This window comes from Rhinopithecus bieti, unplaced genomic scaffold (assembly GCF_001698545.2).
Source record: "Rhinopithecus bieti isolate Rb0 unplaced genomic scaffold, ASM169854v2 scaffold_12653, whole genome shotgun sequence".
Taxonomy (NCBI): domain Eukaryota; kingdom Metazoa; phylum Chordata; class Mammalia; order Primates; family Cercopithecidae; genus Rhinopithecus; species Rhinopithecus bieti.
Window position 1 is genome coordinate 1,036,234 of NW_016807437.1, and position 22,298 is coordinate 1,058,531.

The 22,298-nt window shown below is 37.7% G+C and overlaps 2 protein-coding genes across 3 annotated transcripts in view; one reads left to right on the top strand and one right to left on the bottom strand.

The window, feature by feature from the left end:
- CEP57 (centrosomal protein 57) overlaps positions 1-9,073 on the bottom strand; it is a 47,888-nt gene extending 38,815 nt beyond the window's left edge. Inside the window, exon 1 of the mRNA XM_017882001.1 lies at positions 8,486-9,073. Within this exon, the coding sequence (XP_017737490.1) occupies positions 8,486-8,530 (45 nt within the window). The 5' untranslated portion in view covers positions 8,531-9,073. The remainder of the gene's footprint in view (positions 1-8,485) is intronic.
- A 22-nt stretch (positions 9,074-9,095) lies between these two features.
- FAM76B (family with sequence similarity 76 member B) overlaps positions 9,096-22,298 on the top strand; it is a 21,178-nt gene continuing 7,975 nt past the window's right edge. The window contains exons 1-8 of one of the 2 annotated variants that reach the window (XM_017882002.1): positions 9,096-9,842; positions 10,676-10,740; positions 11,570-11,624; positions 12,969-13,124; positions 16,058-16,257; positions 19,388-19,435; positions 19,610-19,690; positions 20,336-20,471. In XM_017882002.1, the coding sequence (XP_017737491.1) occupies positions 9,423-9,842; positions 10,676-10,740; positions 11,570-11,624; positions 12,969-13,124; positions 16,058-16,257; positions 19,388-19,435; positions 19,610-19,690; positions 20,336-20,471 (1,161 nt within the window). In that variant the 5' untranslated portion in view covers positions 9,096-9,422. The remainder of the gene's footprint in view (positions 9,843-10,675; positions 10,741-11,569; positions 11,625-12,968; positions 13,125-16,057; positions 16,258-19,387; positions 19,436-19,609; positions 19,691-20,335; positions 20,472-22,298) is intronic. The other variant, XM_017882003.1, reaches the window with a different exon arrangement.

A 22,298-nucleotide genomic window follows, 5' to 3' on the forward strand; every position in this document is an offset into this window, starting at 1 on the left:
AAAAAAAAAAAAAAAAAAAAAAATATATATATATATATACACACACACACACACACACACACTGTGAGATATACATTCAGAAAAATAAATATATTATTTTCACAGGACCAGAAATTGCTACAAATGACTGAATTACTCTATTCCCCATCAACAAACTACTACTTGAATATTTAGAGTATTCAAAACTCCAGAAAGAAAATAAGGCACTGTCCCTGCCTCAAATAATTTACATTTAATTAACAAAAAAGAAAATAATTAGAAAACATTAAGGCCCATCAAACACTCAAATATAAAACTTTATTTCCACAGTACACCATTCTGTCATGAATGAGATTCTGCTAAATTTAGGATTCCACATAATAATTTCAACCCAGGGGATGCTAACTGTGGAGTTTTATTTGTTGTAGGCAACTTCCTATTGACGGATGGTCGTCCTAGACTGGGGGAAGTAACTAAGAAGCTGAGGGCTAAGGTGGAAAATATGACTGCTAGCTGTTCAAAATGTTCAGACATCCACTTCCCTTCCTCAAACCACCACAGCAAACTATGTTTTTCAATTCTTACCTTTGAAAACTTAAATTTACCAGAATAATCCATGTTCATAAAAGTACAAGAGCACAATGAACATTTAAAACAGTAAACAATCTCCTGAAACAAAGGTTATTGAAATATCTGCACTGTATTTAAATCTTACTTAAAATTAAAGATTTTACTTCCATGTTAAAAATCATGCAAATTTCCAGTTGATTTAAGAAAGCAAATATAAAACATTTTCTATTTATATAAATATAAAACACACTATGGCTATGAAAATCAAAAGTGGGGACAAAGAGCTTAGGAGGGTAGGGCCAAGTCTTAAAACTGGTACTCAAATAAGTGCTAAGTCTACTATAGTATGTTCATATATAACAAAGACTACTATTTGTCATGTTCCAAACTTAATGGCAAATTGGCATCTGGTTTTAGAGGTAACTGGAAAACAGGATGAGTTTTCAATTCTTTATAATATGGTCAAAGGTCTTGCAAAGCATCCTGAATTATTGCATAATTTTAAATGTCACAGAGAACCTCAAGTTTTCATTGGTTATTTACATCCCACCAGAATCCTATCATTTAATATTCAAAAATATTAAGTGACTTACCGACCACCCTCTGCCCAGTCAGGAGAATCCCATTAATTATGTGATTAACTAATAAACTAGTTCCTAAAATGGAACTACCTCTGTTCTACATTTTATATGTTAGTGGGTTTGCCCTTTACTTTTTTATATCACTCCTCATGACCTATACATTTTTATTATCTGTATGCCCTGTGGTATAATAAAAAATATATTTAGTCTTTTGTCCTTGGTTTCAGATACAGATTCAAAAACTCCTAGAATTTCTTAAGTGATAGGGTGTCCTTGTTAGGCTGACGAGGGGACTCAAGGTAGGGCACCTAGATAGCTTCAGGTTTGAAGGTATATTCTGGGAGCTGGTTGCCAGTAAAACCAACCACTAGATTATAAAGAGTTACAAATTTCAGCCAGGCACATGGTGGCTCATGCCTGTAATCCCAGCACTTTGGGAGGCCGAGCTGGGTGGATCACTTGAGGTCAGGAGTTCAAGACTAGCCTGGCCAACATGGTGAAACTCTGTCTCTATCTAAAATACAAAAAAATTAGTTGAGTGTGGTGGCATGCCCTGTAATCCCAATTACTTGGGAAGCCAAGGCAGGAGAATCGCTTGAACCCAAGAGGTGGATGTTGCAGTGAGCCAAGATTGGGCCGCTGCACTACAGCCCGGGCAACAGAGTGAGACTCCATCTGTGTGTGTGTGTGTGTGTGTGTGTGTGTGCGCGCGCGCGTTGCGGGGAGGGGGGTGCGGTGGGTAAGAGTTACAAATTTCAGCCCTAGGCCCTGACCTCAGGGGAGGTAAGGGGCTGAGATTGAGCCCAGTGACCAGTGGATAAATTACTCAATTATGTACCTATGTAACGAAAGCTCAATGAAACCTCTTGAATAATGAGGTTTGGGGAGCTTCTAGATTGTTGAACATACTGATATGCTGGGAAGGTGCTGTACCACAGAGGATACAGAAGCCCTTTCACACCTTGCCCTATGTCTCCTCCATTTGGCTGTTTCTGAGTTGTGTCCTTTATATAACTGAAATTGCTTAAGTACCGTCTTTCCTGAATACTGTGAGCCGTTCTTGGAAAGTTGCAGGAATCCCTTAATTTGTAGTCAGCTGAGCAGAAATGCAGATGCTCTGCGAACTCTGACTTGACTTGGGGGCGGGCAGTCTTGTGAAATGGGGCCCCTTAATGTATGGGAGTCTGAGCTACATCTGGGCAGTGACAGAATTAAAATAATTTTAGGACACCCAGTTGGTGTAGCATTTTTGCTGGAGAAATTAAGTTCTAATAAAGGAGTTTTATTCTGTTCAGTAAATCTGTTGAATATTAACTACACATTTCCTTCGCAAACAGGAAACTGCACATCACTTATAAAAGATTATCCTTTTCAACATAGTTACTATAACCCTTTAAGAGATCACCAAAAGCTTTTGGGCTTCTTTATATTTAACAAATAGCACAAATATCATAGGAAGGCTATGTAGAAAGGAGCCCAAGTCTAACTCCCAATCCACTAATCTTTCCATGACCCTAAGCACTCAGTAAAAATTATTCCAAACAAAACATGATTGTAAGAGAAACTTTCAGGATTAAAGGCAAAATGTTTAATGTGATCACTATCTTTTCCTGCAGCCTTTAGTTGTTAGGGCAAATATCTCATTTAGGAACACACAATTCAACAAATATTTATTGAACATCTTTTTATGACACTGTGTGAAGAATGAAGCATAATTTAAAAATGTATATTACTTGCTTTCTTTATAAGTGGAACATGCAACACAGCTGCAAGACATTAGCTAGATAAAACTCAAATACAAAAGAGTAGGTGGGAACTGCTAAATTGGATGTGATAGAGACTAAATGCAAATTAAATTCAGATGCATTCAACAGAACATTGCTTCAGATCAGTATGGTAAAGGAAAGTCTTTATTAGTGCTGAAATCGATACTGGGTCTTGTAGATTAACATGTATTCTAATAGGCAAGCTAGAAATGGGTATGAAAGGCAATTATTTCCAGGTTAATGAATACATTAGTTTAGCTGAAAAAAGAGTTTGTGTACACATGTTGAGGAAATAAAATTGGAGAAGTCAAGGTCCAATGGTGGAGAAACATGAGGCAGTGCTCTGAGCAGCGCAATCAATGCAATAGCTTCAAAGTAAAAATCAATACAATCATCAACAAATGTAACATCAACAAATGTAAAAAAGCATTCAATAAAATTCAACATCCAGCTGTTGTTTTTTAAAAAACTTATTTCCTTATGATAATACAAAGTTTTACAAGAAAACATGGCAAACATACTTAATGATGGAAAACTTGAAATATTCCCTTTAAAATCAGTAATAAAGATATCTACATCAATTCTAGTCAAGACTGTATTTCATTTCCTAGTCTGCACACTAAGATTAAAAAAAAAGAATAACAGCTATTAAGATTGAAAAGGAAGAATCCCAATTTTGGATTATGACCATCTAAATAGAAAAAAACAAAAAATATTCAATTATGAGAATTAAGTCTGGAAGGTTGCTGGGCAAAATAGATATGCAAGAGTCAGTAATTTTATATATTAGAAAATGCAACTTATGAAAATATATATCACGCAACTAAAAACTAGAAATAAATTGAACAATATACAAGACATGAAATTATACAAGTACTGAAAAATGTAAAAGTTCTAAATAAATGGAGTAACATAACATTCAGACAGAAGGGTCAATATCCTAAACATATCAGTTATACCCAAATTAAGCTAGAAATTCAATAAAATTTCAATCAAAATTCCAATAGCAGGTTCTAGAATTTCTACTGAAGAAAAGCAAAGGACCAACAACAGCTAACGTTTCTCTTGAGTAACAAGGAGGTAAATGTCCACCCCCCCCCCCCCCACCCGCCGGTAGGAGAGACAAATACAAATACTAACAAAGGGATAAATACAACAAAGGGATAAAGAGCCAGGCAACACACCCATACGCATATGGAAATGAACATATTGCAAACCATTGGAGAAAGGATGAAGTTTCAACAAGTAGTGTGCAGACAGTTGTGTATTTTCAGTAAAACCATTAAATTGGATCCCTATCTCACAGCATACAAATTAATTTCAAGTAAATTAAGGACATAAAAGGCTCTAACTTTAAAATATGTAGAAAAACATACAGAAGAATACAGCCAAGGCCTTAGAGAAAGGAAGAATTTCTTAAACAGAAATCACTAATTATAAAAAGACTAACAAATTTTACACTAGAAGTAACAACTATTAATCAAAAAGTATCAAAGACAAGCCAACATATCCTTGGAACAGTCTTAACAAACTGATAATTAACATCCACAATATGTGAAAGAATGCCTATAAATCAATAAGAACAGGCAACTCAATTGAAAAACAGGCGAAAGACACGAACAGGTATTTCACAGAAGAAAACACACACACAAGAAAGTAAAGGTATGTAAAAAACAGGGTGTATATTCACCAATGATAAGAGGAGCACAAACCAGAAAAAGAATAGGACATCATTTCACACACACAGCAAAAATTTACAAGTGGGACAATACCATCCATTTAAGAGGACATAAAGAGGGCTGTTGGTATAATCACTTGGTAAAACAATTTAGTATGACCGAGTAAAGCTGAAGACGCACGTGCTCTGTGAACCAGATAATTCATTCAGTTACATTAGCTGAACGATTTTCTCTCTTCTTTCTTGAAAATGATATGAGTTGAGTCACAGTACATATTCCATGACCCACTACTGAGTTGTAATCCAGAGCCCAGCCTGAGGTCTGAAAAATAAAACAATCACTGCTCTAGAGTTGCCCCTTGGAAACTTGTTCTCTCAGGACCCCTTTACACTCTAAAAAATTCAGTGAAAAGAATAGCACTATTTTACATTTCTGCAGATCTCTTTAATGTTTGCCTTAAAAAAAGAATGCTGGATTCTCTTATCTAGTTCCGCATTCGCTCTGTTGGATATGTTATTTTGTGTGACATATTAAAGAAGATCTAGTATACCACAAACGTGGTCATTACAGAAGGATCTTGTAGACTCAGAGAGGGTCTTGGAGATCTCCAAGGGTTGTGAGACCATACTTCGAGAACTGCACTCTAGAGAAACATTTGCCATGTACAGCATATAAGAATGGATACAACATTGTTTATAATATCTGGCAAACAAATGAACAACAAAACTTATTAAATCCAAACCCCATTAAGATACTGTCATTTACTAGCTAGATTTTTGACTCAACCTCTCTGTGACTCATTTTGCTCACTTGAAAAAGGAAATAATAATGCCAGTCTCAGAAGGTTATTGTGAGGATTAAATGAGTTAACGTACGAAAAGTGCTTAAAGTGCCTTTAAGGACTATGCCTGCCAGATAGTCCTATATAAATACCATACATTATAATCTTAAAATATGAGGTACTGGGTGGGCGTGGGAAGGAGAAAGAAGACACAAAGAGGCACATGAAGGTATTCATTTTATTATTCTCAAAAAGTAAATCTTATATTTAATATTATAAAATGTATGATAGCCATAAAACATTTTTAAAGGAAATTAATATGGAGCTACTGTGCAGCTTAGTCGAAGGAACTATCTAAAATGTCAGAGAGACAAATTAAGAGATTAGTTCATTAATCACCAAGGTTACCGTGAAAACATTACAAGGCTGACATGAAAGACACTCCTGTGTGTTTCAACGCAATGCTGACCATACTTCTATATGGAACTAATTTCATTATGCCCATAGTTGCTTTCCTGCCTTTTCCATCAGTCGAGTTTATCAATTCAAGAGCAATCACTCAATAAATGTTACCTAGACCTAACTGAAACCTATCGCCCTACTTCCACGTTGTTCACATTTGAGATTTACAGGGTTGAGGCTTCCTAAAAACGGTTATTAATCTACTTGCTAAAAATCCTGGCCTGTAAAGCATCTCAATGTACTTATAAGTAGCTCCATATGGGTTTATCAATGTCGAAAACAGTTGAATATAACAGTTGTTAATCTTCACAATGGGGAAATCTGAATACAAGTTGTGTTTTCAGTTCATTGTACAGTTTTAACAAGTTTTCTTTTTTTTTTTTTTTTTTTTTTTAATGTTGCCTACTGTTAAGATCAGCTGTTTGTTAAGCTAAGTGCTTTTCCAATGCTTTTGGAAATGGCAGCCTTATTTCTGATGGGACATCTAAGCAGGACCTTTTCTTACGCACCAAGAAACCAACTAAATTTAGTCATTTTTGTTTTGAGAAAGAGTAGCTTCCAAATTAGACATTTTGATGTAGCAGATTGCGTTATGCTTGTTATACTTTGATTTGTGGAGGATCCTAGACACTCTTAGTGTACCCTTGATATTTAGAATGCAATTAAAGCTGAGCTTAGCACAAAAAAATGTATATGCTTTCCTAATGAACAGTCTTTGGGGTTTCTGCCAAGGCTACCATACTAAGTACTAAGAGCTGACTATATCCCAGTCCCAATGCTCAGCTAGGTGTCTTTGGCATAACGCAGCTCAATTAAACATTTATTTAATATTTTATTTTATAGAAACATGAGTCGCTCTGTTGCCCAGGTTGGAGAGCAGTGGCACTATCATGGCTCACTTCAGCCTCAAACTCGTTGGGCTCAAGTGATCCTCCTGCCTCAGCCTCCCTAGTAGCTGGTATTACAGGCATGAGCCACGCACGGACTCAATATTTGTATGAGTATTCCTTTTCCTTGTTCAGTCTTCAAGTGCTTAACTTTTGAGAGCGGTGAAAAGCCCTCTTCTCCCAAGTTTAATCACTTCTCCTATAAAATCTCATCCATCTGCTGACACTTCTAACAGTTTCTTTTACTGACCTAATCCTGAATAACCTTAAATTGCTGCTTTCATTACTTCTCCTTAACTTCCCCAAACCTCTCTGCAAACTTTTAATTCCCATTCTGCTGAATGCTTCGATTGTTGAAAACCGCGGCGTTGGAAAGCTTTGATAGAAGTAAATGTTGGAGCTCTTATTTTTCCATTTCTCCAGCTCCTATTTCTCCACTGTTAATACTTTTGGTCCATTACAAATTCTAACAAGTCTGCGAAAGCTGTAATTGACTTCTCCACGGTGACCAGGCTTTCTTAGCGTTCCCCACTCTTTCCCCGCTTAGATGCTAGAAAATAACTTTACCCTGATACTCTTCTAGTTCCTGCCCTCACCATCCTTTTTCCACGTTTTTACCTACGTTTCCAATTCACCTCATCCAACTCTACCTCCGTATTACTTCTTCTCATTCCGAACTATCTCAAGTTTCCTGAAAGCACCGCTGTCCTAGCACATACTCCAAAATTCCTGCAGTGCCTTTTTCTCCTTCCTCTACTCTTGGCACAAGCAACTACAATTCCTTCGACACGCAACTAGCTCCATCTTCCCTTCTAGGAAACCTCTGGCCTACCCAAGCACTGTTAATCACGCCCCTCTAGATTATTCTACTAAGGTAGCACTTGCTAAACTGTATTGCGTAGTAATCACTAATTACGTGTAGTTTCTCTTCAGTGCTTTGCTCCTTCAAAGCAGGGTTTCTATTCTCTTCATTTGAACCCTAACAGTATGCCAGGCATCGAACATTTGCTAAGTGGAGAAATAAGAGTTCCAACATTTACTTCCTATCAAAGCTTTCCAACGCCGCGGTTTTCAACAACGTAAGCATTCGACACGCCAATTTGACAAACACCAGTGAATATCAGTTAATAAACTGGCTGGTGGCCTTTGATGAGGCAAAAACAATATTTAAAATAAATTCTCCCTGTCGCCTCTCCAAAATGACATTTCCACATTGAAGTTCCAGTAATTCTAGGTGGCGGGAAGCGCGCGCTCCGGCTACTAGGATCACACAACGAAGTTCACGTGGACGGCAGTGGGAGGCACTGCAGGGATAGGAAACAGCATAAGCAGCGACTAGTAAGCGCTCGAGAGACGGCGCACTACTACTCTGCAGCTGTCTCTTAACATCACTGGCGCGCCTACCTGCTATGGCGAGTTTCCTAGAGGGGCCGCTGAACTCACGTGACCAAGAGAGCTACGTTTTCACAGGCCAGGGAATGGACAGTTATCCCAGTTGGGCCTTGGGAATGTTAGGCAACCGGGGTTCCTACGCCGAAAGGTGAATGAGGGATGGGGAACAGAGACGGCCAGTCTCTGTTCCAGTTTCACTGGAAGCCAGAGGGTGCAGTCTCGACAGAGGAACAGTGAATGGAAGCTTGGGGAGCGCGGGGCAATCTAGGCACTCCCGCCGTCCTCCAGAATTGAGTGAGAAGCTGGACTGACAGCGCCCTGAATGTGAGGAAACTCAAAGAGGCGCTTGGGACCGACGTGGGGCCCACTCGCGCCAACTGCTTCTTACCGACAACTGGGAACCAGAAGCCGCAGAGACAGACGCCGCCGCCATCTTTCAGCCTGCCCAGGGGGGTCTCCGCACCTTGGGGGCGGTCTGGGTTCTCGTGCTCTTCTCCAAGACTCGGGAGCCGCCCACCAGGGGCGACCCTAGGCTGAACCCCTGATGGAAAAGGGCAAGGGTGCCGGTGCTCGGCTTGGAAACCCCTGCCACACACCCCCTCAGGGCCGCCTACGCTCACAGCGTACACAGAAAGGGCAACACGTCCTAACGGACGTCTTCCCTAGCCAATCAAAACAGCAGACGTCTTTCAGTAGCAGGAGAGAATCCGCCTCTTCCCTGGTGACGTCACAAGGTGGCGCGTAACTGGGCCCGCTGGGGGCCGACAACGCCGCGAGCTACTGGCCGGCTCTGCGGGGATTCTACGGAGGGGCGGGCCTCCTCCAGTAAGAAGCGTGGGCGAGTAGTGTTGTCGCCAGTGGCAACCGAACGGAGTAATGGAGATAAAACAAAAGCGGAGGCGAAGTTAAAGCACTCCACGAGTTCCCTCGGATTAAACGCAAGAGAAAGCGTGAGTTTGCCTCGGGGACGCCTCTCCAGGTGAGGTACTTACTTTTTGGCCAATAACAAATAGGATTAGGAGGGACTTAACGACTTAGTCCAATAGAAAGCAAGGAAAAAAAAGTTGCGGCAGAGAACGAGCCTTTCGCGAACATTTGCCCAATTGGATTGGGGCGCTCTCACCCAAACCTGGGACTGGCTGTTAGAAATAGCCGCGACCGCAGACCTTTGGGCGGGGCAGGTTCAAAGCGGATTTCGCGCGCTGAGAGCTCCCGGCTCTCATTGGCCGGCGACATCCTCCCTTTGTGGGCGCTCCGGGCGTCGCGGAAGTTGGAAGTTGGGAGGAGCCGCCGAGTGACGCGGTGGTCTCCGCAGCCAATCAGGGATGGGGAAGGGAGGCGGAGAAGGAAGCGGATCCGCGGTCGCGCAGCTAAACAGCAACCCCTACCCGATTCGTCTCCCTCCGCCGCTATCGGGGCCTAAGCGGGAGCGGCTGGCACGGCGTCACTGGGTGGGCTGGGGCGGAAGTGGAGGCGGAGGGAGACGGTGGCGTCGTCCGCGGGGCCCTGGGCTCTCGCGGCGAGGCCCTGGTGGGCGCGAGGCAGGGGGAGGGGGAGGAGGAGGAGCCCGCGGTCCGGGCGGCGGCGGCGGGTCTCGAGTTCTCCGTAGGGCCCCGCCTCGGAGCGGGCGGCGGCGGAGGAGGAGACTGAGGAGCAGGATGGCGGCCTCGGCCCTGTACGCCTGCACCAAGTGTACCCAACGCTATCCCTTCGAGGAGCTCTCCCAGGGCCAGCAGCTCTGCAAGGTCCGTGGGCTCCGGGAGGCGGGCGGGATGGGTGTCCTCGGCCGTAGCCGGAGGGGGCCGGGTAGCCGCTGCACTGCAGCTTCTCTCTCTTTGCCGGCGCCTCGGGGGTTTGGGAGTCTGGTGTCCCCGCCTCCCCACTCGGGGACCCCTTTTTCTGGGGGCTTGAACATCAGCTGGGAATGGCCCCTGAGAGGGAGGCAGAATCGTGCCCTCTTCCAGGGGGCCCAGGCGGGTACCGAGCCCCGTCAGCGTCTAAGGGGTCTCAGAGGTGGGGTTGAGTGAGGCAGCCACCTGTCTATACCGCAGAGACCCAGGGGTGGAGATGTTTTCATCTCGGTTTTCTGCCTGGTCTGTCCTCTTCTTCCACCAGGAGGCAGGGGACGGTTTTTGCACTTTCTTGCTAGGAACCCGAAGCCGCAAAGCCGATGGCATCCTTCTTCCCTGTCCAGGAAAGCGAAGCGACTGGTTTGGGAACAGAATGCTCTGATTTGGAGCTCCTCCCATCCCATTAAAGCCAGGATGCTGTCTGTGAGCAACGGTGCAAAATAATAAGTAGTTTCACATTTAACCAATCCTTGAAATCGGCCCTGACAGCTTTCTTAATTTGTCTGTAATATACCTCACGTCTACTAAAGACAAAGACACCTATGCCTTCCCTAAGGAATTATATTGTGATTGGCCACTTATATGATAAAGCATCCAGTTCTTTACGTTGGGGCCAGGTTTTATCAATATTTTACAAATTTCACTAGGTTGAGTAAACAATTTTCTACCAGAAAAGTGACATTTGGGACTTTCAGATAGATACCGACTAATGTATTGTCTTATTACAGGAATGTCGGATTGCACATCCTATTGTAAAATGTACTTACTGCAGATCAGAATTTCAACAAGAGAGGTTTGTATAATGAACAGTTTTTGACTGTTAAAGACAAGTGTTGTCTGTATGGAATATTTGGGGGTTGTAATCCCATATTTTGTGAAAGTATTTTAAAAAATGGTTTAGCCCCAGAAATTTTAAGTTGTAAACATTTTATACATGGTGGGAGAGAGAATGTTGCCAAAAAAACCAGGGGTTGTTAATTTACTGTTACACTTTATATGAGAGACAGAATAAATTACTACATGGAAAATGTATAGCCTTGCTAATGAAAATGCAAATGTAAATAGTTACTGTTACACTAAAAAAAATGGTAAGGTCTTAATGGACCTGAGGAAAAGTCTGTAGTGTTACCAACTGCCATCCAAGAGTGAAATGTAGTAATTTGTTACATGGAAGAGGAGTAGTAGGTAACATTTTTAACAGTTACTTCCGCTCTGAGAGTATATACAGAAAGTAGCCTCAGAAAAGAACAAATAATTTCTTCTTAAATAGGTGTGGGCATTATAATGTTGGACAGTAGCCAAGTGGAAGGTTAGGTAGGCACTGGTATTGTAATGCTGTGCATTAATAGTGGCAAGTGTGAAGATTTTGGAGCTATATAGGAAACATTAAGATGTTTTGTGTACAAAAAAATACACAATAAAATGTATAAAATATTTGTCTTAAGTTAATTTGGGTAAAACAACTCCGAAAAGATCCTTGTATTTTTGAAAAAAATCCATGGTCCATATTAGAATAAGTTTTAAGTACTCCGAATCTTTGACTCATTTTATTTTGACATTGTGCTACATGTGTACATTTAGAAAGCTACATAAGCATGATCTATATACAATTTCTTTTTCAGCAAAACTAACACAATTTGTAAGAAGTGTGCTCAAAATGTGAAGCAATTTGGGACGGTAAGTATGTTTTATGTTTTCACGTCATTGTTACCAGTTAATACTTTTCACAAAGCTGGACCTTTTAAAAAGTACATACTGCTGGCCGGGTGCAGTGGCTCACGCCTGTAATCCAGCACTTTGGGAGGCCAAGGCAGGTGGATCACGAGGTCAGGAGATCGAGACCATCCTGGCTAACACAGTGAAACCCCGTCTCTACTAAAAATACAAAAAAAAAAAAATTAGCCGGGCATGGTGGGGGGGCGCCTGTAGTCCCAGCTGCTCCAGAGGTTGAGGCAGGAGAGTGGCATGAACTCGGGAGGTGGAGTTTGCAATGAGCCGAGATCCTGCCACTGCATTCCAGCCTGGGCAATAGAGCGAGACTCCATCTCAAAAAAAAAAAAAGTACTGCTGTGCTGTTAGGTATTTAAACATACCATATTTTATGAAAGAAATCTTCCATAGATATTTTGATGCAAAGGTGACAACATTAAAAACAGTCAAATTATATGCCTGTTTTACATGTATTGAATATCAGTGTGAAATTTGTGAAGCTATTTAAAGATTCAAATATAGCAAATTCTTGGTTATGGAGAACTTATCCATGAAGTTTGCGTGATCAGACTTGAGCCTACTTCAGAACAACCTCTTCAGAACTATTTTTATAAAACAGCACAATTCATACATTTTTTCACAGAAATCATGATCCAATCCTAGTACAAATTGTCTTATATGTATACTACAGTCATTATAGGTATATTATACCAATATTATTTATTATTGATTAAAAATGCTAACTTTAATGCTTTAAACTGTCCTGAATCATCATTTGAATATCAAAGAAAATCAAGGTATGTTTTTATAGTTTATGTTGAATATGCTTGTCCCTATTTTTTTGAAGTTGAAAACTCACAGTATATATTCCTTATATGATTTGTACGTATATGTGATGAAAAGTTAACATTTTTTAAATAAATGATATGGTCACTAAGCTAACTAGGATATTAAATTAGTAGAAGGACATTTCCTCAAATTCTTGATTCATGAGACTTCTATACATGTGTACCTTTATTTTCATTCTTTGAAACCTTTTTTGTGTAGTTTTTGTATTGTCTAACACTATGCAAATCACAAATCTATTTCTCATGATCTTAGAGTAATAGTTTCATGACTAGAAATAAATATTAGTTGAATGCATAGAAACAGTGTAAAAGTTATTGCGTATGACAGGGTAACAAACTTGACAGAAAACAAATTTTTTACCTGAGTTTTCTTAATTCCAGAAATATATCTACAATACTGGATATGTGCTATGCAGCAAATATTTAATGTTTTTAAAAGTCTCAAAATGTGTATGTTTTTCAGCCCAAGCCTTGTCAGTACTGTAACATAATTGCAGCATTTATTGGTACCAAGTGTCAGCGTTGCACAAATTCAGAAAAAAAGTATGGACCACCTCAGACCTGTGAACAGTGCAAACAACAATGTGCTTTTGATCGGAAGGAGGAAGGAAGAAGAAAGGTATGCTTTGTTTATGTTGTGACATCTTCTGGAAATTAAATGCCAAACAAGTTGGAAATTATAATTAATACACTGCTGAGACAGGATTTATTTTTTAGGTCCATGAAAGCAAGTAGTTAGATGAAAGTGCAGGAATAGTGACTTTTCTCCTTGTTTGCATGATACATAGATTCATGTACTACACTTTAAAAACATTTTATGGTGGCTATTCTTTACTAGTTGGCTATCCCACATTTGGTTCAGGAGATTTAACTAATTTTTGTTAAATAACTCACTTTACCCTTTTGCTGGTTACTTGACATTGCTGGTGTGAAAAAAATACCTGATGGCAAATTGGCACATGAAATTCAGTTAACTCTTGTGCTTTTTGATACAGGCTCATGTTTGAAACTGTTGTTTGTTTTTGTCTACCTGCAGTGACTTAATGTAATAAGTGTATGTGTTCATGTGATAATTCCTTTGCCGATCAGCATTCACACAGGCCTGTTGCCTATCAATTTTAGTTGATTTGGAGAATGACTACCTCTTTGAGGGGCTTTCTCAGGTCTCCCCACAGCAATTTATGTACCCTTTTGTAAGACATGTCCCACCAGCATGACTGGTACATGTACATCGTGAAATACTGTGGATGGAATACATATGAACAAACAGAAGATAAAAACTTGATACTATTTTTAGAGGGTTAGTCAGTACTTTCAGAAAGTCTCCTCTTTTCTTTGACACAGGTACGATTGATCCTAATTATTTGTGGTAGGTCTTTAAATTTCCCACAAAACAATGAATACAGTAGTACCCACCTTATCCATAGGAGATACCTTCTAAGACCAGCGGATACCTGAAACTGGGGATAGTAAAGAACCTTACTATGTTTTCTTCTGTACGTACATGCCTACAATAAAGTCTAGTTTTTTAATTAGGTATAACGAGATTAATAAAAATAATAAAATAGAACAAGTGTGTTAGCATACTCTAGTTACAGTTATATGAATGTGGTCTTTATTGCTTAGAATAGTGTATCGTATGTAATATTTTTAGACTAAGGTTGACCATGGGTACCTGAAACTGTAGGTTGGGGGAGTACTGTATTGAAGCATTGCCCAAGAGAAATATAGGATTAAGTTCATGTCTCCAGTAATAACATGTTGGTCAGTTGATCCAATACATAACCTTATTTTGTTTGTGTTCCTGTTTTGAAGATTTGTCATTTAATATATACTGTTGATTGGCTGGGCATGGTGGCTCATGCCTGTAATCCCAGCACTTTGGGAGGACGAGGTGGGTGGATCACGAGGTTAGGAGATTGAGACCATACTGGCTAACACGGTGAAACCCCGTTTCTACTAAAAATACAAAAAATTAGCCAGGTGTGGTGGCAGGCGCCTATAGTCCCAGCTACTCGGGAGGCTGAGGCAGGAGAATGGCGTGAACCCGGGAGGCAGAGCTTGCATTGAGCCGAGATCATGCCGCTGCACTCCAGTCTGGGTGACAGAGCGAGACTCTGTCTCAAAAAATAGATATATATATAATTTATATATATTTATAATGTATATTATATATAATATATGTTTATGTAATATATGAAATACACATATGTATGATATCTATCATATAATGTATATGGGGTGATATATATATGTACACACAGTCGATTATTTGCACTCATTGCCAACAGCGCTAAGAGTGCATGAATATAACTTATGTAACACATGTATTTTCTCTGTAAGACATCACAGCCTTCGTAGCTTTCTTTTTCTATTTTTAAGTTCAGTGGTACATGTGCACTTTTATTATATAGGTAAACTTGTGTCATGGAGGTTTGTTGTACAGATTATTTCATCACCCAGGTATTAAGCCTAATATCCATTAGTTATTTTTCCTGATCCTTTCCCTCTTCGACCCTCCACCATCTGATAGGCCGTAATGTGTGTTGTTCCCCTCTGCGTCCACGTGTTTTCATCATTTACCTCCTACTTGTAAGTAAGAACATGCAAGATTTGGTTTTCTCTTCTTTTGTCAGTTTGCTAAGGTTAATGGCCTCCAGCTCCATCCATATTTCTGGAAAGGACATGATCTTGTTCTTTTCCATAGCTGCATAGTATTCCATGGTGTATACGTACCACGTTTTCTTTATCCAGTCTACTAACGATGGGCGTTTAGGTTGATTCCATGTCTTTGCTATTTCACATTACAACTTTCTTGAGCCTAGGAACACTATACAGCACTTTGGCATTACTCTTTGGGACAACAAAAACTCGAAAAACATAGCACTAAATAGACTGAAAAGGATACTTGTCTGAGAGGTGAAATAAGGCAGAGCATCACCTTGTTCCACCTCAGCTATGAACGTGTGCTATTGGGTGGCACAGATTTTTGACCACTCTGTGTATGTGTGCAGTGGCCACAAAAGTGCTGCAAGTCTTGATTTTGGGGTTACAGATACATTTTACTAAGTAGGCAAATACACGAATAGGAAATGCAAGAATAATGAGAGGCAACTGTGTATGTCATTTAGGTGCTTCTGTTTTTCTGTAAATTTACAGTACTTACTGTAGTGAAAAATACTTTATTAGTAATTACACAGTTTTTTAAGAATTTAGCCTATATGTCTTAGAAGTATATCAGTCTATGCTTATTCTCCTGGAATAAGAAAAAATGTAACTTTTCTTTTCTTCAAATTAAAAATGCCTCAAAACTAATGGAAATCTGTATGTCATCCTCATCAGTTTTATAATTCTCTAAACAAGTATTTTCCCAAGTTTCAGAAAAGTCCAATTTTATTTCTATTTTGCAAAAAGTCCGTGAATATGTGCATATATGCATTTGCGCATGTTGCGTGTGGAATATAGGTGGAAGTTGGGTGGTTTATCTTACCTGGTTTCATTTGCAGCCAGTTTATATGGGTACATTTAATTTACCACGTGTTTTCTTAAAAGGTTGATGGAAAGTTATTATGCTGGCTCTGTACTTTATCGTACAAAAGAGTTTTACAGAAGACGAAAGAACAGAGGAAGAGCCTGGGATCTTCACATTCAAATTCATCATCTTCATCTCTAACTGAGAAAGACCAGCATCATCCAAAACATCATCACCACCATCATCACCATCACCATCGTCACAGCAGTAGCCATCACAAGTAAGTACTTCGAAATCGTATTTTAAAAACTCATCCTGGCATTTTAATGCCATTTATTGGTGTTTACTTCTTGCAAATATTCACTATGTGCTAGTCTAGTTTCCATTTTACACAGTAAGCATCTTGAGTGTCTAAGGCTGTGTCTCCATTTTATTCAGTGTACAATGTTATCTACATGGAATATGTTTATCTGTTTACCTTAATAGAGATAAGACATTTAGGAAATTAATATATAAAACTATAACCATATAAAGTCAAAATACAAGTACATCAGTTTTAAATAACTTATCAAAAGCCTCAGTATTCTTTTTTTGTTTAAATAATTAAGGTTTTGTTTGAAAATTATAATTTATCTTAGTTGTCAATTTGTTTTAGTAAAACAAACCAAAACCAATGACTGGGTTTGGAGAACATATTTTAATACTATAGTTTGTTACTATGATAGAAGCATTTCTAATCTTTGTGTTCCCCAAAATATGAGAAATATTTTTAACTAGTGGTACTTTGTGTTTTTTCAAACATATATTTAGGAACTCTACTTAAATACAGACAACTGTAGTTTTCCCTCAATATGTTTGAGCGATTGGTTCTGGAACCCCCTCATAGACCAAAATTTGCATATACTCCAGTTCTGCAGTTGGCCCTGTGGAATCTGCCTATAGGAAAAGTTGGTCTTCTATGTATGCAGGTTTCACATCCTCCAAATACTATATTTTTGATCCGTATTTGGTTGGAAAAAAAAAAATCCCGTATAGGTGGTTCCATACAGTGCAAACCTGGGATGTTCAAGGAACAACTGTACTTGATTTTTAAAGTGACCTGTGCGGGGAGTTATGTAGTAGTCGTACCTTAACCTTTGATGTGTGTGGTATAAAGGTTTTTTAAAATGCAGTTTTAGTCTTCATGGAAAAATCAAGAACATTAAAATAAAAATTAAACTGATAAGCACAAATTAAAATGGAAAAAACAGGGACATATGGCATGCCCATTTTCAGAAGAATTTATTGTTTGTTCCTAAATTTTTCTATGAGTCTTTAAAGTTTCAGATAGTTACTTAAAACAAAAAACTGATGCCCACCTCATTTTGGAACACATGCAGTATTTTAGGGATGTAATGTAGTTCTATCTAATTAGTAAGATTTGTTCTAAACTGTATTCAATCACCTATTAGATTATGAGGTTACATTGCGGTTAGTGATGTTTAATTCTACCATGTTGTAGTGCTTTCTAAATGTGGTAGTGGTAGAGTTAAATGCCATGCCTTCTCTTCTGGCTATTTTGAAGAAATCTTGTGATCTTTATATCAGAGTATCTCAAGAAGCAAAGGAATATAAGTCTATGTTGTTTTTGCTTCTTTCTTTAAGAAAAAATATGACAAAATGACTATATATCATAATCGCATATGTCAGACCTACTCTTAAGACTCCCAAAATGTCTCCTTTCCCTATTCTTTACAGATAAATTTGTCTTAGCATGATATAAAAGGACACAATCAGATTATGTTTGTGAAGATTGAAGTATGTGACAGCAACTTAATTTTTTGAAAGAATGACAGATTTCAAAATAAAGGGAAAGAGAACGGTATTGAAAATGAAAGTCTTCAATTTTTTTACTTTTGTTACTTACGAAATACACTATTTTCTATTTGATAACTGTTGACCATTTGATGAACAGTTAGTTTGTAGGGTCCTTTCTTAAGTTCAGTAGATCAGAATGAAAATAAGGAGCATTCATATTGTGATAGATGGTGATCGGCAGGGGTAGGGGATGTGGTTCTAAGGTGGCACTAAGGTGGATCTGAATCTAGGAATGGACAACCTTCAGAAAGCCAAGATGGGAATTCCAGGTGTTTCTGTCAGTCATATTAATGTGATTATTATTAACTTTGAGATATAGTTAGTGCTGTTAGTTCATGTATGGCTTGTTATGCTTATAATGAAATTTGTGAGGGAAAAAAAAAGAACAACTGCCTTCCTCAGTAGGATTTCCATTCATTCACAAGTAAGAATAACTCAGTTGATGGAATTATTGCTATTAATATTTTTTTCCCAACTTGGTACTTGTTTACAGCTGAGTCTTTAGGTCTGTTTTTTTCTTTTGCTTAAAAAACTTCTACAGCTGAACCAATAGTAAATTTTAGACACAGGTGAACATGTGTATATATATATATAGTGTCTATTTTGTATATGCTAGCACTGTACTAAGTGCTTTTACGTATGTAACTCATTTAATGCTCATATCAGTATAAGGTATGTATTATTACATATGAGGGAACCAAGGCTGGGGATTTTAAGTAATTTGCATAAGGTCACAGTTCAGATCTTCTAACATCTTCTACATTGTATAAAAACACGGCATGTGGTTCATAGACGATGCTCTCTACATGCTGAGTGAATAAGCTAGGGGTTGGTGAAGCATTGACTGATATGCAAGTTTAGGAGGAAAAAAGTGTAGGATTTATGGTGAATTATAAAGTGATTATTAGTATTATGACAAAATAGAAAAGGAGTATTATGACAAAATAGAAAAGTAAAATCATTTGTTACTATGAAATTTCTCAATAGTTTCAGCGTAACTTCTCCAGATTACTAACTAAAGAGAGATCTATGTACTTTGGAGAGGATTCTTAAGAAAACTGGGAAAGAATCAAAGAAATCAATATATTTCCCCATTTAAATTGATATACTATTCTGAGCAACTTGAGTTACTCCAAAAGAAGAATCTCTACTTTGGATTATTAGGAAAGCCTTAACTTTAAAGATACAAATTTTGTATCTGAAATAGTAAGGACGGCCAAAGTACAGTGATACCTAAACTTTATAATCTTAGAATCTTGTGGTAGTTTTCGTGCTTGTGTAACCCACCCTTTGTATGATATTAAATTGAACTGTGGAGATCCTGATTAAAAAGAATTCTTGAAGAACTTCAGATGGTTAGTAGTCATTTGATTAAAATTTGTCTCATCAGAATGTGATTTATTCAATATATATTAGCTTAGTCTGAAAACTTAAATACACCTTTCTCTGAACAAAATATTATAAACATAAAATGTGTATCCATCGAGAAAGAATGTTAAATTTAGATGTATTAAATAAATGTCATTATTAGATGTCATTTGTGTATTTTTCAGAATCAGCAATCTAAGTCCAGAACAAGAGCAGGGACTGTGGAAACAGAGGTAAATACATTGCTGTATTTTCTGAAGTATTTTGAAATGTATCCCTTCAACTTTGTTACTTAAGACTTACCAAAATCAATATTTTCAGTAATATTTTAGGGGAAGATGAATAACTTATCATTTGGTTCCTCTGTCCTTTTTACTCTAACTATTCTTATTAATGTTTGGTTTCAGCCATAAATCCTCTGCAGCAATTCAGAATGAAACTCCAAAGAAAAAGCCCAAATTGGAATCTAAGCCATCTAATGGAGATAGGTAAAAATGAATTCTTTTAGTGTTGTGAAAATTCAACTTAGTTGAATAGTTATGGTTGAATGCCAGTTATTACTAGATAAAAAAATAGAAACATGTATTTTCTACATTGACTTGAGTCACCTAGAAGAATAAACATAAATTAGTTTAAAATTTTTAGCTTAATTTTGGCAATAAGAAAGTGGCACTGAACTATGTTGTTCTATTTGGGAAATAAATTTGGGTTTTGAAGAAACAAATTTGGAGAACATTATTTTTATCTTTATTCTTCAGTGAAACACAAATCTAATTGTGATATTTTAAATTGACCTGCCTAGAAAATGTTTTTAGATTAAAAATATTATGAGCGTTACTTTGTTTTAGTTCATTAGCCAAAAGTTTTCTGATGTTACTGTACAAATTGGCTGCCTATTGCTTTACACTAGAAGTATTGACCCCCTAAAAGCTAATACTGAATTATATTTCTGCAGGTGTATGTAATGTGTGCCATTAGTAAGGTAATTTGCCAGTTGCATCCATTTCTGTCAGGTACATATTTTTTTGCATTAGCCTTAAGGATGTTTGTGGAATTGTCTAATTTATGCAATTTGAACACCTGCTAATTTTCCTTCTACTTCATTTAACTGTGTTTTACTTTTTTCTTTTTAGTAGCTCTATAAATCAGTCAGCAGATAGTGGGGGAACAGACAATTTTGTCCTTATAAGTCAACTGAAAGAAGAAGTGATGTCACTTAAGCGTCTCTTACAGCAGAGAGACCAGACCATTTTAGAAAAAGATAAAAAGGTAAGAACATGGTTCATTGAAGCCTGGTAAGAATTATGTGTTGACTGTTGCTTGATAATCACAAATTTTATTAGACTGTCTTTAATAATTTGGTAATGTTTGTTGGTTTGTTGTGCATGATTTTTATAAGACAAATTACAACCCCCCCGCTGAAGCCGTCTAATGAAGATAGGTAAAAGTGGTCTTTCAGAATTTTAGTTCTAAGGATTAACTGAGCTTAATTAGGATAGTAATTTCTAAACTTTAATTTTCAGTAAGCATGTAATTTAAAAATAGGTCTAATACCTAATAATTTAAAGATGAGATGTAAATGGAATATTTTTAAAACTTTTTTGATTTAAGAATGTAGTTTGAATAGTCTTTGATATTCCATTAATATATATCAATCCAGATCAAATAACTGCTGAAAAGTAATGGTATGGGAATTTCCTGTAATAATCAGTAATCAGCAATAGATATCTAAAAGGTCATTGTGTAGGAAGTAAGTGTACTTATTGGGACTTTATCAGTTAAATCAAGAAGAATATTAAAATATGTTGTTCATTTAGTGGAAAGAGGGATATTAACAGAATTATAGAAGGATTTAAGGTCTTGTGCTGTGAAATTAGGTTGGCATAATAGTGGGCAGGCATGGAACAGGAAACAGTTTTGAAGTAATTTAGCCATACTTAGATTCAAATCCCAGTTCTTACATTTTCTGTGTGACCTAAAGCAGAATGTGTAATTCTTTGGGCTTCAGTTTTCTCATTTAAATGAGAGCATTAATACTATCTCAAGTGATGGTTGTGATGATTAATGAAAATGCAAACTATTAATTATAGCTCCTGGTATATATAAGTGCCCATAGGGGCTATTACTGTTTGATCATCTTTAGTACTTGTTTTATGGTCCCAGACAATGTAGTTTGACCTGTATCAAATTTATTATGCAGTAGGAGGACACTAAAATCATTTCTTTTAAAAGAATAAGCCTTATTATGAATACATACATGAATTATATCCATCTCTGAGTCTGTGTTTGTCTGTGCTGAGTTGGCTTTTACTTCTGGCATTCAATAATTTTTGATACATTTTCCCACACCTTGATGGTTAGTGGGCTTAATTTATTTTAATACATTTGTACCTTAAACAAATACAGTATATGAAAATTAAGAGTGCCATATAAGATAAAAATAGAATAGTTATGGGTGTCTTTGTCTTATGGTTCTTTTTGATTGACAGCATTTTTTAAATTAATGAGCCTTTATGGAAATTTGTCCTGTGTACAAAGTTTTAGAGACAAGCCAGGTATATCTGCATTAGCCTTGAGAAAAGTTGAATAAAATGCCGAGTTTACTGCAAAATAGCAATGATTTCAAAACCAAGTAGTAATCAGTTATAGAATATTGACTGTTAGATTTTTCTTTCCTCTCTAGCATAAGAGGTACTATCTTTGTATTGTGCAGTTAATTGAAGTTTTCTGCTTTTGTTAGTGTTCCTCTTTAAAAAAAACCAAAGCACTAATGGGGATTGAAATTAGCATTGTTGTAAGGAAAATCCTAATTGTAGACCTAAAATAACTATACATTTGCAGCTTTTTCTTATTAATCTAAGACGACCAAGTTATTTTCCTGAATTGATTTCACAAAGTTATTCAGTTACTTCTAGAGCCAGACACTGAACTAGATCATGACGATACAAAGATGAATAAGACATAATTCTTATTTTCCAGAAGTTCATAGTCAGGAGGCAACTCACAGTGTGGTGAATAGAGTAATTGTCTTAGCTGATCTGGTGTAAATTGCCGTTTCAGAACAGAAAATCTTTTGTGATTAGAGAAAGTTGAGAG